The 16,337-nt window shown below is 45.4% G+C and overlaps 1 protein-coding gene across 23 annotated transcripts in view; it reads left to right on the top strand.

The window, feature by feature from the left end:
• The window catches only part of NCOR2 (nuclear receptor corepressor 2), a 359,036-nt gene that overhangs the window by 225,984 nt on the left and 116,715 nt on the right, over nt 1-16,337 (top strand). For all 23 annotated transcript variants that reach the window (XM_080985614.1, XM_080985620.1, XM_080985617.1 and 20 more), the window contains one exon: nt 3,531-3,593. In XM_080985614.1, coding sequence (XP_080841740.1) covers nt 3,531-3,593 — 63 coding nt within the window. The remainder of the gene's footprint in view (nt 1-3,530; nt 3,594-16,337) is intronic.

The raw sequence follows: 16,337 nt of genomic DNA, 5'->3' as shown, positions 1-16,337 counted from the left end.
AATTTCACAGTTCCATAGCCTCTAGGCATGACGGTTTGTAATGTGACCTACCCTTTGGCGATCACTCGTAGCCAAGTGAGATGGTCTTCCATGAACATGGTCAATGGTGTGTCCGTAAGTGACCGTGGAGGCCAATTCTAGATCCACACATCCTTCCACAGTGGGGACATTGGTTTCCAGGCAGGAGTTGATGATGGTGAGGGTTTGCCAAACGTGCTTTCCTCTTAGCACGTTTCTCCCTTTCTTCCTGAGTTCATGCTTCTTCAAAGTCCATGACACCTTTGGTAGAGGCTATTCTCCAATTGGAGCACTCACAGGCCGGTGTTTCTCAATCATCTGTGCTTATACTGCATTTCTAAAGATTTGCCTTGAGAGCATCTTTAAACCTCTTTTACTGTCCACTAGTATTTCACTTTCCATTCTTAAGCTGCGAATACAGTAGCTGCTTTGGAAGACAATAATAAGGCATCCGAACCACATGACCAGTCCAACGAAGTTGATGTTGAAGAATCATTGCTTCAACACTGGTGATCTTTGCTTTTTCCAGTATACTGGTATTTGTTTGCCTGTCTTCCCAAGTGATGTGTAACTGTTTGTAATGTGACCTACATGGAGATGCTCTCAAGTATTAAATCAGGGTGTGGGGGACCTCAAGTCCATTGGTCTCGTTGGTCCTACCAGGCCTCCCCTCCACAGTCGGTTTTGACTAAGCAATGGCCTGCCAGTTACCTGAAGCTGATGTCAGGTTGGGGCAAGTAAAAAAGTGGCTGGACTGGAGCACAAGGAGCTTCTGAGGTGCCACTGATCAGTTAGGCTCTTACATTTTTATGACCTCATAAAAGTTTCTGAAAGCACGGGTAGAAAAAGAAGAGAGCAAGATATGAGCTGGAAAGACCTTGAATTAAACTTTGTCTCAGCGACAGACAACTTTAGGCAAGCATCCATGGCTGTAATCTAATCATACTGCCCCAATGAGCCTGCTTTGCAGGGGTTTTGTAATGATTTCTGAGCTAGATTTCTGAGTATCTCCTGGCAATGCCAGTTCCTTGGATAACTTTCATCCTTTCACCCTCTTCCCAACGTGCTTATCGCATATGAGCTTGTCTCATTATGGGGAATCAGTTTTGCAAAGGGTGAACCTACCTCTGTTGACATGCAAGGGGAGCCAGCTGCAACCCCATCCCTCCAACTGTGAAGGCCAGCCCCTCCTCTGCCTCCCAAGCCCTTGACTCTGAGCAAGACATGGGCCTTGGGAATTGTGATTTTCCTCTTCCCTGTCTCTTGTTAGCTTTCTATATTTTTGTTTAAGTCTTTCTAGGACTGTTGCAACTTTTCTTTCTGCAGAGGCTTTTAAATGAGCCTTTAAGGCTATTTTTTCTTTCCCTAAAGGAGGCTGTCCAAACATTTTTCACTGTGATCAAAATAACATTTTCTCTTAGTTTAGAGCAGGGGTCAGCATGGTTTATCTTGCCTGGGCCGGATTGGTCCTGGGGAGATTCCTCTGTGGGCCGGATCGCGTGCGTGAGTGTGCGCCCGCGATGTGCGGCGTCTTTGTAGACACGGTGTTTGGCTTTTGTGCATGCGCAGACGCGATGTTCAGCACCATGGAAGCGAGTCCCTGAGCCGGTTTAGCGCAGTGGGTAAGCAGGCAACTCAGGTGGGGGGTGGCTCGGGGGCCGGTCAAATGACCTCTGTGGGCTGCTTCCGGCCCCTGGGCCTTAGGTTTCTGACCCCTGGTTTAGAGAGTAACAACCTTGAAACGGAAACTTGTTTTCTTACTGGTGTTTGTGTGTGTGTTTCTGAACGAGTCACAGTGGTTTGCTATTGTAGGCCTTCCTCCTTGGTTTCAGATTGCCCCAAAACTGACATGTTTTACAAGTAGAGGATGGAAGATTTGAAGCAAACAGCTCTCACACATGCACAGTTAACTCACACACAAAATCTCAAAGCTGCCCTTGTCCACTGTGTTTCAGTATGGAAAGCTGAGATAGGAAGTAGAAATCATGAAATAAAAATTTAAAGTCTGAAAATTAGGAGTCCTCCTTCCGGTTCAGCCCCCAGCCGATACCTCTCCTTTGACTGCGGTTCCACAGAGGGCAAAACCACAGAATGTTGGGGCATTGCAAGGATAGCAACTGCACCCAGCAGTGGCCGGTGCTCATTGAGACTTGTAGGATAGAAGACGGAGATCATTAGTGGGCGGAGCCAATGCCCGCTGTACTTCTAATGTAAATGCTGTCCCAGGACAGCTTAAAAACAAATAGCAAAACCATTTGTAAGCAAGACAATTATAATAAAAATAAAATTATTATAATAAATTATTAAAAATAATAAAACTGATTTTTCAGACTATTTAAAAAATATTATAGTATGATTAAATCTCTGGATTTGAGCTATGAGCAACAGAAGTCATTAATTATAATATTGTGGTTATGATTTGATAGATAGAAGATAGGGTGCAGCAGAAGGGGAGAAAAAACTCCATGGAAGAGGAGTGGGAAGTCCACAAAAATAAGAGAAAAGATGAAATTGTGTTATGACTGCATATGGTAAAAATGTTGAAACTTAATAAAATATAATTGGGGGAAAACCTAATAAAACTGAAGATGGGCTCCAGAGGTGAAAGCAATGTTAAGAACAAGAGATCAGCCACTCAGATTCATTGATTCCAGCAGGACAAATGCCCACCAAAATCAAAACTTAAAGTAGGAGTGGAAGGGCCACATGGACTTTCCAAGGTAGGACCTTCGTTAATCCAGGTGTGGCTCCTGAGAATGCCAACTCCTGTATCCCTTCCAGTTACTGCTGTTGGTATTCAAAGATGTCAAAAAGAGCAGGCAGGCTCCTTTGTCAGTGGAAATGCTGTGTTCTCTTTTGGCCTCAGAATCTAAAAATAAAGGAATGGCACTGACTATAACCAGCCCCCCCCCCCATTCCTTCCACAAAGCTTGGCTACGTCTGAACATCCTGATTTTCATTGTTTTGGGCCTGGTTTTGAGAAAACCGAGTTTGGGTGGGAAGTATGATTTGTCACACTTCCATGTTCCATTCTAGTACTATATCTGTAAATACCATGTCTGTTTCTGTTTCCCAGTATTTTACCAACTTCGATGCCTTGGCATCCCTCCAGCTTAGGCTGGAAGCACACACTCAGCCGCTGACCCAAGGTAGTGCGAGAGCCTAACCTGCCCCTCGCCGGCCACCTTTCCCTTGTAGCCCCCTCCCCACAGCTGCAATGCTGGGAAAGCCATTGGCTCAAGAATTCCACAATTCAAGAACTGGAAGTGAGAAGGAGGTGAACTGAGTCAGGTCACTGAGCCGTCTTGCTTACTATTGCCTACTCTGACTGGCAACAGCTCTAGATTGTCTCCGGCAGTGGTTTTTCCCAGCTCTGCTGCTTGCTACCTGAGACCTGGGACCTCCTGGATGCAAAATGGGTGTTCTGCCCCGAGCTATGGGGCAGGAAGAGAAATTGAGTTATGCTCTATTCCCCCACCATTTGCTACAGCCAGCTCTGGTTTGTTTTTCAGCCTCTCTGGAGATGAATGAAAGTTCTCGTTGGACAGAGGAGGAGATGGAAACGGCTAAAAAAGGTGACACTGTTGTTTTGTTTTCTGTTTAAATGTCCCTTCTCTCCTGAATAAGTTTGCTTGGCATTAGATCTATTCAGTGCTTGCATAGTTGGTGCAATATGTTGTGGAATTGAAGATGCTTTTTGTGAGCGATTTGAAACATGCTCCTTGAGTCTGAGCAGCTTCTGTGCAGTAGCCCTGCTGTGTCCTGCTGGGCTGACACTGCAGCCAGAGGTGAGCAGCGCCAGGTGTATTCACTTGGGTTGCAAGAGGCAGGTCTGAGCCTCCTCAAGGATTTTATACAATCCCTTTCTTCTTTGCTGAGATTCTTGTCCTTTGTTTTGTGGTGAATATATGGAAAGTGCAGGCAAGTAGCCTGTTGACTTGCTTAGTTAAGGGAAGACTGCTCTCACCTCCCAGTTCTGGTTACCTGTTCTAGCCAGTGAGTGAAAAGGCATTGGAAATGCTGGAGACATGCAAAAATTTAACAACAACAACAACAATTTATTTATACCACGCCCATCTGGCTGGGTTTCCCCAGCCACTCTGGGCAGCTTCCAACAAAATATTAAAAATACAATAAAACATGTTGATGATGCTGTGTACACAATAATCTGACCTCCAAATTGGATTATTGTAATGCAGTCATTATTTGTGAGGCTGCCCTTGAAAATGATTCAGAACATTTCAACTAGTACACAGTTAAGCTACCAGAATTGTGGCTGGTTTACCTAGATTTGAGGTTCCCAAACTATGGTTTACAAGCTTCGTTCAGGTGGTCTGTGGTTTGCCCACATTAAATATCGCATATGAAGAACAGTGCTGGATAAGGCCAAAGACCTAATGAGTGCAGCTTCCTGTTTTCACAGTGGCCCCCCAGACGTCTCTGGGAAGCTCACAAGCAGGACCCGAGTCTGTTGCAGTCTCACTTGCAGCTCCCAGAAACTCCTATACAGAGCCATACTTCCTCTGACAGTAGAGGTAGAACATTGCCATTGTGCCTAGTAGCGATTGATAGTCTTCTCCTCCATGAATTTGTCTCATTCTCTTTTAAAGCCATCCACCAAATCCCTGCAAAACTTTGTGCATTAATTTATTTGCGGAATTTCTTACCCATTCATCATTAATGCTAATATCTCAGCAGCATACAATCAGTAAAAGCCACAGTATATAACAAAATGCTGGAAAGGTCTGATATGCATTAATAAATGCAGCACCAAAATCAATAAACAATCAATACATAGCCAGCAAAATCCAAGAAACAGGGCCAACAGAACACGTTTCAAGCAAAGACCAGGGTGCAAAGAAATAAGTCTTCCATTAGCACCAAAAGCTCCTAAAGTGTTGGTGCCAGTTGCAACTGAGAGTTCAGGGAGTTCCACAGCTGGGGCACTTATACTGGCAATGTCTTCTCTTGTATCACCCCACAGCAGATTCTCAGCAAATGTGGCAGCGACATGAGGGCACCTCCACTCCATCTTAACATTCAGGCAGGTACATCTGGGACAGCTGCTCCACCAAGTTTCTAGGTGTTAAATTGTATAGAGCTTAATCTGTCAGTACAAGCACATTTGTAAGACAGATTAATCAGTACAAAATGAGTCACTGTCAGCAGGATTTCAACTTGCTTGATACATAATTTTGCTTCCAGTTCAGAGTGCACAAGGACTATTGCGGGGCAGTTGCACAGTGAATTGTATCACGTGGATGCACGTCAGATGTGCTGCACGGGGTGCAGGTATAGGCTGCTTTGCGGAGCCCCACGTTGACAATGTGGGTTGCTGTCAAGAAGCAAGCGAGGCAGAACAGGCTCAGCAGCACTTGGGATAGTGCATCTCTTGGCAAGAGGGAGGCTTAAGTGAAGGAAGGAGGGATTACGTATTGCTGCAGGAGACAAAAGAAGGAAGCACCCTGTAATTAGCATTAAGCAAGGAAATGCAAGTCTGGCAGGAGGAAAGGTCTTGCCTAATGACACTTTTATCGTGAAATAAACCGTTGAACCAACAGGCTGTCAAAACATACAGCAGCTATTATAATTATGGGGTACGGTAATGTTGTTGGAGGTGTAGTACCCCTCCTTTAAAAAAAAAAAGCCTGATCCTAGCTCCTTCAGCTAGGAGCGGAATAAATAACTGGAGCAAAATCAGGGTTTGATTCACTATGGTTAGGAATCCTTTTCCTCAAGGAGTGCCTTTACCCACGTATCTACCCACACTCAGGGTACAGGTTGGCTCCTGTGGCTCCCTCAGAGTCTAAAATAGTGGTTGCACAGAGCAGAGCTTTTTTTTTTTTGCGGTGGTGTAAGTCACTTGGAGGGCACTCTTGTCAGGCTGTGGCCAAGCTCTGAGGTGGTCCACTGAGAGAGGTCCAGTTCGGCAGCCTTGAAGGGCGCAAGAAAGACAATGTGGTCAAGGAGAAGATGGGGATTTAGGGTCTGAAGCAGGGAAGTGAGGAGCAAATGGGCCAGAGGCAGAAGAAGTGATGGTTCAGATCAAGGATGCTGGCCACAGTCTCTGTAGCTATTCCATGAGACAAGTTGCTTAGACTGAGGAGCCATGGGTGGCACTCTACTTATATACAGCCAGGCAGACTCTCACCGGTTTCTCAGGCCACCGGGCCCTGCTGAGTTGATGACCTTCAGTAGCGTGCTTGGCTGTGATAAAGGCATTGCTGCAGCATGGGAAACATCAGGTTTGTAATTCCTTCAGCTCTTGAGCTACCTTGGTTTTGCAGGAAGTAAGGTGCCTGGATCCCCACTGCCTTAATCCCTAGTTTGAGCCCTGAAGCACCTTACGGATCCTGACACTTTACTCTCTGCACCATCATTGCATGCCAGTAAAGGAGCGCCTATTTTCAGCAGCACCCAAAAGGTGACCACAGGCTTTCTGTTTCTGTGCTGATGCTTCCAGCCCCACTTACTCAGCTGTGCCAGCCACCGTTATTAATGTTCCACAATGAAATGCTGCAGAGGATAAGTGGAAACAGGGCTATATCAAGTGCTTTATTGCACTGCATTTTGGATAAATTAAAGATGGTGGCTGTGCAGGGTCAATTGGAACCAAGTTGTTGCTTGGTTCCAGTAGGAAGAGCACCAGCAATCTGGCGGCAGTGGGGTGTGTGTTGCTTACTGAGGATGTTGAAGCAATGAGGGTTGGCATCAGCCCCAGTGAGCTCCCAGCAGCTACTGGAGTATGCTCAGGACAGTGCCAATGCTGTGCCAGATTGATTTGCTTTCCATCTTTGGTGTCCATCTATGCTTGCCCATTTTTCTGCATACACACCTATCTGTTTCCTGGCTCAGCATGTACCTTTTGTTCAGCATCCAGCCCTGAAAGTTAGGCACTTTAGGAAATTTGGGAAATTATGGGATTCTCTTCTCTGACAGGCTTCCCTCTCTTTTCAGTGGTACAATGTCTGGAAAGGGGTTTGTTGTTACAGGTTTAAACAGTGATTGTACTGTGATTACATTACATTGGCTGAAATGCATGGCTTGGGGTGACTGTGCAGTGGTTTCCTAACCTTCAAACCTCTAGTCACTGAGCTGGGCAAAACTCTACTACAAATGTGGAGGATCCTCCTTTTCCTCAGTAAAGGTAAAGGGACCCCTGACCGTTAGGTCCAGTCGCGGACGACTCTGGGGTTGCAGCGCTCATCTCGCTTTACTAGCCGGGGGAGCCGGCGTACAGCTTCCAGGTCATGTGCCTAGCCTGATTAAGCTGCTTCTGGCGAACCAGAGCAGCGCACGGAAACACCGTTTACCTTTCCACTGGAGCGGTACCTATTTATCTACTTGCACTTTGACGTGCTTTCGAACTGTTAGGTTGGCAGGAGCAGGGACTGAGCAACGGGTGATCACCCCGTCGCGGGGATTCGAACCGCCGACCTTCTGATCGGCAAGCCCTAGGCTCAGTGATTTAGACCACAGCGCCACCCGCGTCCCATCTTTCCCCCAGTACATGCCATTAAACCCTTTCTCATCTGTTTTGAATGATTTATTCATCCAGATATTCAGCCAGACTGTCCCTGAAGGCTACGGTTGGGAAACAAGAATATAAAAAATATAAATAATGCATAACAAATGTCCAGTTTAAAATTTGCTTTAAAAAGATAAAAACATACCAATAAAGCCACCCTCACAGTGGATTATGCCTGGCTGTTAAAAGCAAAACCATGTTTTAAAAAATAAAGTCTTAAACAGAACCAGTTTTCAGTTTTTCCAGACCCACCCTTTTATTTATTATTTTATTCATTAAATTTCTATACCGCCCTTCACCTGAGGATCACAGGGTGGTTTGCAGTATAAAACACAAAATATATACCATAGTAATAAACAAAAATAACAACTTGCACACAGTTCAAATTGTTTAATTTAAACAATTAGATTTAAAAGGATGTAGGTTGTTGATCAGCCAAAGGCCTGGGAGAAGAGGAATGTTTTGCCTGGTGCCTAAAGATATGTAACAAAGGCACCAGGTGAGTTGGCTCTCTCTGGGGCGAGCATTCCTCAAGTGGGGAGCCGCTGCCAGCCTCCAGACCTCTCATTGAGAGGGACATGAAGATGGGCCTCAGACGATGATTGCAGGGTCTGAGTTGGTTCATATGGGGACAGGTGGTCCTTGCCCAAAAAGGGGGAGATTGGCTACTGGCTGGTAATTACTTAGATTTTCTGGTTCCAATGAGGGTTTCTTGAGGAGTGGCTTTACCACTGCCTCTTTCAAGCAGGCAGGGACCACCCTCTCTTGCAAGGAGTATTAATCAGCTTCCTGGCCCAGCCAGCTGTCCCGTCCCTTCCCCTTCAGCCAAGAGGTGGAAGGGTTCACAGTGCAAGTGGTTGCCCTGACTGATCCAAGCACCTTGTCCACATCCTCAAGCCTTACTAGCTAAAACTCATCTAATGTAACAGGACAAGACAGTGCTCTGGGCAGTTCTCCATATTCATCTGCTATAACAGGTCCATGGTCCTGGCGGATGCAAGCGATTTTATCCTCAAAATGCTTTGCAAACAACTCACAGGGAGCTACTGTCGGTTCTGCCACCTCTTTCGGGCCAGACTGTAAGAGGCCCCTCACTACTTGGAAAAGCTCTGCCGGATGGCGCAATGGGGATGCAGTGGAGATAGCAAAGTATGCCTTTTTTGCTACTTTCCCAGCCACTGGGCCAGCTCGATAATGCACACTCACCATTGTTTGGTTGCAATTGTCTTAGTTTTTCTTTCACGTGCATTCAAGCTGTCTCCCAGCTTTTTTCTTTGCCCTAAGCTGCACAAACGGGCTCCACAAAGTGGAAGAGGGAGCTCACGGGCGATCATGTCAACAGCTCAAACCATCCTGATGTTCCACAAGAGCGCCAGTCATATCAGTCGGGAAATTCCTCAGAGCTATCTGGAAACCCATTGGATCCATCAGCCTCCAAGGGCAGACCGTCCTGCCTCTCCTCTAACACCCCATACACCCTGCCTGTCCCCTGTGGGAATTCCAAAGAATTCCCTGTCATTCCCTTTTGGGAATTACAAAGTTCTACTTGACTTGTTAGACCAACCAAAACCAAAGCAAAAGCATGCAGCCTCTGTGCATTGCAGCACACCCAGAGTGGTGCTAGCACACTTTTGGATCCTTGTGTCTTTGTGGCACTCTTGCCGATACAATTGGGCACCAGACTGGCAATGCTAAGTGCAGGTCTCCATATGGGATAAGTTGGCTGCCTGCTTCCAGCTCTCCAAGCTGGCATTCTCCTCTCCCTCCCAGAGTTTTTCACACATTCTTGTTTGGAAGGCAGTTCTGCAGCATCCTGAGTAATGCGTTGGAGGTGTGGGGGCAGGCACTGAGCATAGCTCTTAACGTCTCTCCTGTCGCGCTGCTCTCCCTCCTGCACACTTGGCCGTCTGTCATGAGGAGCTTTGCAGAGCTGAGTTGTTCTGTTGTTGCTGTTGTAAGCAGAGAGATTGTTTTTAATTACTGCAAATTTTATTTAATTTTTATCTCATCCTACATTTTTAATTCTGCTGTAGTGTCATCGTTATTGTTGTCATGCAGACGTCACGATCTAAGCCGTGTGTATGTGTTCTTCATTTCAGCCTTTGTTCTCACAGAGTAAAATGGTGGAATCTTTGTCTGGACTGTTCCACTTCTGGGGCGGGTGGGTGTTTGGAGGGAGTGATTCAGGAATAAGCAGAGGGTTAGAGGAAACAGCTTGCAGCACATTAGCATGTGATATTTGGAGACATACTGCGCCATTCCCTTAAGTATACAGTAGGGGACCATAGTCAACAAGTTGCTGTTTGTCTCTTCAGCTCCCAGGGGTTGGCAGATTGCATGGCACTCCTTGCTCTTTGACCAGGAGCAGCTGGCACTGATTTGATCCAGCTAGATTGGCAAGAACTCTTGAGATATTGGCCAGTGTGGTGGAACCTGCTGGCAGGCTGACCCAACTCTCCTTTTGAACCCATAGCTCCATATTGAACAGCTGGCTCCCAGAGCTTATCACTGTGGCACATCCTGCTACATGAGCCCTAATGCCCGCTCTGCCCTGTGCATGACCCCCCCTGTGAGGAAGTGCTTCAAAACCCTCCCACCTCCTGGAGCCCAGGAGGCACATCTCCTTAGGCATAGCCATCTCCTCTCCCTTTGAGATTCAAAGCTTTCTCAAACTGCTCTGTAACATCCAGGATCACCTGAATGCACAGGATGTCCCCATCAATAAGGCTTTGTTCTCTGCCTGGGGTTGGAAAGGAGGCCAGATCTAGATTCCTTGGTGCAAAATGTTATTCACCTTTTGTCTTTGCGGAAGGTAATGACTGGACTTTCTGCCCTTCCCTGGTCAGGATACCTGTCATGTCCAGAACACGGGGAATCAACTGATCCTGAGCTGTATTCACTGTGTGGTTCCCAGCTGCATCTCCTTGGGATCTTGATGCTTAATGAACATCCTTCCTTGTTCCTATGGTGTGCTTCCAGACGTCTGAAGGTCTGCAAGAATTGTAAAAGCACAGCCTGCTCATATAACATATTTGCCGGGGGGGGTGCGTGTGCGTGTGCGCAAAACATGAAAACATGTGGCACAAATGGAGACACAACTCAGAATCTCTGCTTACAACAATCTAATTTTCTAGCCCTTTGATTACAAAATTGTGTTTCTGTGTCCATACACACACCCATGTGCGAGGGTCAGGGAGGGTCTGCAGGGGAACCCTTCTTGGTTTTATCCCTCCCCATGACTAACAAAAGCACAAAGCATTGTGAAATTGGGGGCAGGGAGGGAGTCCATAACATTCACATGGAGTGATTTATATTAGTTGCAAAATTAGGGTTTTGTGATGTAAAATTTCAGCTACTTCAGTGCAAATCCCCTCCCTGCCATTTTATTTTAAATCTGTATAGAATAGTTTGTTAGTACAGTCTCTTCACAGCTCTAGGTGATGTTTTCTGTCTTCAGGCACTTTCAGATGGCATTTAGAGCTTCTTGGAAACAAAAGAGACTCTCTTGATGCCTGTGGTTTTTTAATAGTTGCTAATGCTTTGTTGTTTCTTTTCCTGCTTGCTGTTTTATTATTGTAATAGTGTTTTAAAATCTGTTTTGTTGTCTGCAATGATTTTTTAGCTGCCCTTGGGGTCCTCTAGACAGCAAGTTGGGAGACAAATGTTTTAAATTAATACATGACACATCCCTTTACTTTGAATGATGGTGATTATTATTATTATTATTTTAAAGAAATTTTCTTTCCATTGCAGTTCACAATCTTAGGAGTAAGTTACACTGAGTCCAATAACACATACTCTCAAGGATGTGGGCAGAGGATTGCAGCCACCCTGTCTTACAAATAAAGTATTCTCAGTAGTGTTCAACTAAGTTACAGTCAAGGGAGAGTCACTGAAATTAATGGACTTAAGTGAGCCCTCTTCATTAATTTTGATGCGTCTACTCTGAGTAGTACGAAATCAAGAAAATTTACAATATTTAAAACATACAAATGTTTGCTATATTAATTATGCCACACCACATGCCTCATTCTTGGCTACATGAAGGGCAAAGTGTTCAGATAAAAGGTTTTCTCTGGTGGCAGCAGGAATAAAGGAGGCATTTAGTGGAATATCTAGCAAAAAACTGTCTCCTGGGTGAGGTGGGAAGGTGGTGCAGGAGAGTGGGGGCGGTGCCAGAGCTTCTCAAAGCAAAGGGGGCAGTTGGGGCGGCGTGAGAGTGTGCAAAAGTATTCACTAGCAGGTTGGACTAGATGATCCTCTTGGTCCCTTCCAGCTCTACAGTTCTGATTCTGTGATCTTGCTTGCCCTCCTTTGCACACATTCCACCTGGTCAATATCCATCTTAAACTGGTGCCCAGAACTGGACACCGGATCCAGACTAAGGGCTCATCCACACTTCGATTGCCCCTTGCCTAAAAACCTTGGGTCCAGTAGAGGGGGGGAGCAGAAGTGGGAATGACCCTTAAGTTATTTCTGCTGCAGCCTCATTGATAGTGTGAAAAGTTAGTGGCTTCAAGTCCTTTTGATTCACATGGGAGCTACTTGCAGCTAACTTCCAGGGGTGTAGCCAGGATTGCCCTTGGGAGAGAGCAGGACACCCGCCTGCCATCATCCTCTGTCTGGCTCTGTCTAGCAGATTTGGAATGAAATGTCTCAACAACAATTGCTTTAAATTACTTTCTTTTGGCTCCAAGTGCTCAGAAAAATCTGTCAAAGTCTTCAGTCGTTTGAAAAATATGAAGTTAGTAAACTTTATGAATCTTATTTTCTATCTTTCTCTTTTAACCTTCTTTTTGTTCTTTTTAAAATTTCTTTTTCCTTCTCTATTTCTCGCCCCCGCCACTTTCTGTGTTTTTATTGTATCTAGATAAAAATATTGGTTTGGTTGAAAAAAGGGAAATAATATTAAGTTTTGTATTTTTAAACCTTAATAAATAAAATTAATTAATTAATAAAATTTATTTTTTAAAAAATGTAAACTAAGAAGTTAAATAAAAATTAACACTAAGGGGTACCTTTCATGCAGTTAATGATTAGATTTTGCAAAATTACAAAGAACATGCCTTTTTTTCATCTTTTTTTTTTTTTAATCTAAACTAAAACAAGTTTTACTGGATTTGCTGAAAACCTTTTCAGCACTTCCTTCTTAAATTCCTCCTGTCTGCCAGCACAGTTTTTCTGTGCACCCTCACCAAGTGGAGTCCACGGAGATGCTCCTCTGCCATCTTTGGCCTTAGCCAGGTCTTTACTCTTGTCAAGGCACTGAATGACTGCTCCAGGGTACAAGTGCTGCGTGGCTGAGCAGGAGAGATGAGCAGAGCCTTTCTGTGGCAGGGCAAAATATTTCCAGGGACGCGGGTGGTGCTGTGGGTTAAACCACAGAGCCTAGAACTTGCCAATCAGAAGGTCGGCGGTTCGAATCCCCGTGACGGAGTGAGCTCCCGTTGCTCGGTCCCTGCTCCTGCCAACCTAGCAGTTCGAAAGCACCTCAAAGTGCAAGTAGATAAATTGGTACTGCTCCGGCGGGAAGGTAAACGGCATTTCCATGCGCTGCTTTGGTTCGCCAGAAGCAGCTCGGTCATGCTGGCCACATGACCCGGAAGCTGTCTGCGGACAAACGCCGGCTCCCTCGGCCAATAAAGCGAGATGAGCACCGCAACCCCAGAGTCAGTCACCTTAAAATATTTCCACCTCTTTTACTAGATCCGCTCTTTTAACTGGTTTTTGTGAGCATTTCAATTTCAAATATTCAGATTACCGTATTTCCACTTTTAGTTTTTTTTTTTAAAAAATTAAAATTTTATTTACTTGATTTAGGGAGGCAGCTCTCCCTCCCCGCCCCCCGGGGCTATGCTCATGCTAACTTGCCTTCCTGTGCATGTCTACTCAAAAGTAAATACCACTCAGATCAATGGGTTTCACTTTCCAGTAACTGTTTATAGCAGTTTTTCCCACAAGCCACTTGAAAACTGCTGATGGTCTTGGTGGACCATTTAATGATTTTTCTGCCTGTTGCAGCAATTGTAATGCCCAGTGTTAGATGATGCAGGATTCTTAATTGTGTTTTTACTGCTTCTTTTATTTTTTGCATTGTTTCAGTTTGCATTCCACAGAATTCAAATGGTAAGATAATATAATAAACAAAGGAAGTGATAAAAGTACATATGAGTATTCAGTGTGGACACACTGCAGTCAGACCAAGTGAATAAAGCTTATGGTCCACAGTTTGGGAACCTCTGGTGTGTTGGATTGTAGCATTAGCCAGCGTCCAGCTGGGTGACATTTGTTTCAACATGTGCAATATACCACGTGGGGAAATGGGTGAAGATAAAAATTTAAAATCTGGTGAGGATTAAATTCCATTCATACTAACTTAATAAAATGTTGTGTGGACTTTGAAATTGAAATGCTTTTTCATAATATAAATGGTCACCAGTCTCTAAGCTTTAATTCACATTCTGATGACATTCTGTCGCTTCTGAAGTTGCAAACATGAAAAAGTTTAGCTCCCCTCAAACCTTGTTACTTCATTCTTTTTTTCTTGGTAATACACCAATATAAATCCAGTTTTCCAGCCCTTGGTGCTTTTCTGAGAGCCAGTCCAAGAACATAGAGAACTGTGAAATTTTGGGAGGAGCTCATGATTTGATATAGGTTCACCATTTTGGGGAAGGATGGGGAAAATATTTGTCCCCGGGGGATGGATCTTTATCTCCCCACATGTCTGCGAGCCGACTTTGACAAGTGGGAAGCGCCACCCACCTGTCAATCATCCAATGTCATCATGAACTGCCCACCTGGCAAAGTTGTCTTGTGGGGTGGGGTGGAGGAGATTGCATCTAGGAAACAGCACCAAGCTAGTTTGAACTCTCCGCTCACCTGCTGATGAGAGGAGACTTCAGCCCTGTTCTCTGCAGGGATCTACTTCACCAACACATTCCCTCCAGGGATCTGAACAGTATTGCGCACACCCCAGGGGAAGTGGCAGAGCCAACACAGTATTGAACCCTGCTCATCAGCTGATGTCACTTGCCCATAGGAGTGCTGTCAGGTAGATGTGGTTTGTGGGAAATACCTCATGGGCCAAGACTGGCCCACTGGCAAGAGGTTCCACACCCCTGATCTTGGGGAAGGGCCATAGATCAGGGTAGATCACATGGTTTTCCTACAAAAGATTCTTGGTTCAATCCCTGACCTTCCCAGTAGAGTTGGGGAAACACCCTTACATCTAAAACCCTGCAGCCACTGCCACTTAGTGCCAGGGTCTGACTCAGGAATGTAGTTGCTTCATGCTATCTTTCTGCCTGTGAAGTCTTGAAAGCCTTTGGAGAACAATATCTTCAAAGCTTGGTGGTAGGTGAAAGTGGACAACCTCAACAAGCATATCTAATGCTTTGGGAGCCTGGCTTCATCTCCCTCCCCAGATCCTTGACTCTCTCCTTGACCTCCAGTAGCAGAGCAAATGTAGGCAATAGAAGTGTATCTATCCAAATGCATTTAGTTTGTATAATTTATACCAGCTGCCAAAGTCTGCTCTTTTTCCTAGGATGGATATTCCTTGGCTCTGTCGCTTTTAAAAAGTTTGACAGCAAAACATTTACACAGGCCACCTGGTTCTGTGCTTCCTTTTTAAGTTTGGTAATGTCCCAAGAACCTCAGTCGTCCCTGTGTAACACTTGAGGTTGGGAATCATAGAATTATAGGATTGGAAGAGATCTCAAGGGTCTTCTAGTCTAGTCCAATGCAGGAATCTCAACTGAAGCATCCATAACTCCAGGCGTGGTTAGACCAAGGCAGAATAGGGTGATACTACTACTTCCCTTGATCAGGACACTGTACTTCTGTTGATGCAGCCTAGAAAGCATTAGCTTTTTTTGCTGCTGCATCACGCCGTTGCCGCCTCCTCCTCCTCCTCCTCCTCCTCCTCCTCCTCCTTCTTCTTCTTCTTCCTCCTCCTCCTCCTCCTCCTCCTCCTCCTCCTCCTCCTCCTCCTCCTTCTTCTTCTTCTTCTTCTTCCCCATCCACCTGGCTGTGTTTCCCCAGCCACTCTGGGCGGCTTACAACACATTAAAAATGGTAAAACATTAGACATTAAAAAGTTCCTGATACAGGGTTGCTTCAGATGTTTTCTAAAAGTCAGATACAGTGGTACCTCGGGTTAAGAACTTAATTCGTTCTGGAGGTCTGTTCTTAACCTGGAACTGTTCTTAACCTGAGGTACCACTTTAGCTAATGGGGCCTCCCACTGCGCTGCCGCTGCATGATTTCTGTTCTCATCCTGAAGCAAAGTTCTTAACCTGAGGTACTATTTCTGGGTTAGCAGAGTCTGTAAGCTGAAGCGTCTGTAACCTGAGGTACCACTGTAGTTGTTTATTTCTTTGACACATGATGGGAGGGTGTTCCACAGGGCGGGCATGACTACTGAGAAGGCCCTCTTCCTGGTTCCTGGTAACCTCACTTCTAGCAGTGAGGGAACTGCCAGAAGGCCCTCAGAGCTGGACCTCAGTGTCCAGTGAACGGCAGGGGTGGAGACGCTCTTTCAGGGCTGAGGCCGTTTAGGGCTTTAAAGGTCAGCACCAACACTTTGAATTTTGCTTCGAAACGTACTAGGAACCAATGTAGATCTTTCAGGACTGGTGAAAGATGGTCTCTGCAGCCACCCCCAGTCACCAGTTAAGTGACTCATTTTCAGTGTGTGGTCTACTGAGACTCCTACTGGCAAGCCAGGTGCCCTCCCCCAATCTTATATTGGTGCATCTGGTTCTACCTGCCCTAATGTAGAACCTGA

This window comes from Podarcis pityusensis (genome assembly GCF_964106645.2).
Source record: "Podarcis pityusensis genome assembly, chromosome: 16".
In the NCBI taxonomy this organism is placed as follows: Eukaryota; Metazoa; Chordata; class Lepidosauria; order Squamata; family Lacertidae; genus Podarcis; species Podarcis pityusensis.
Note: the sequence above shows the minus strand (reverse complement) of the source record. Positions and strands in the feature narration are given on the sequence as shown.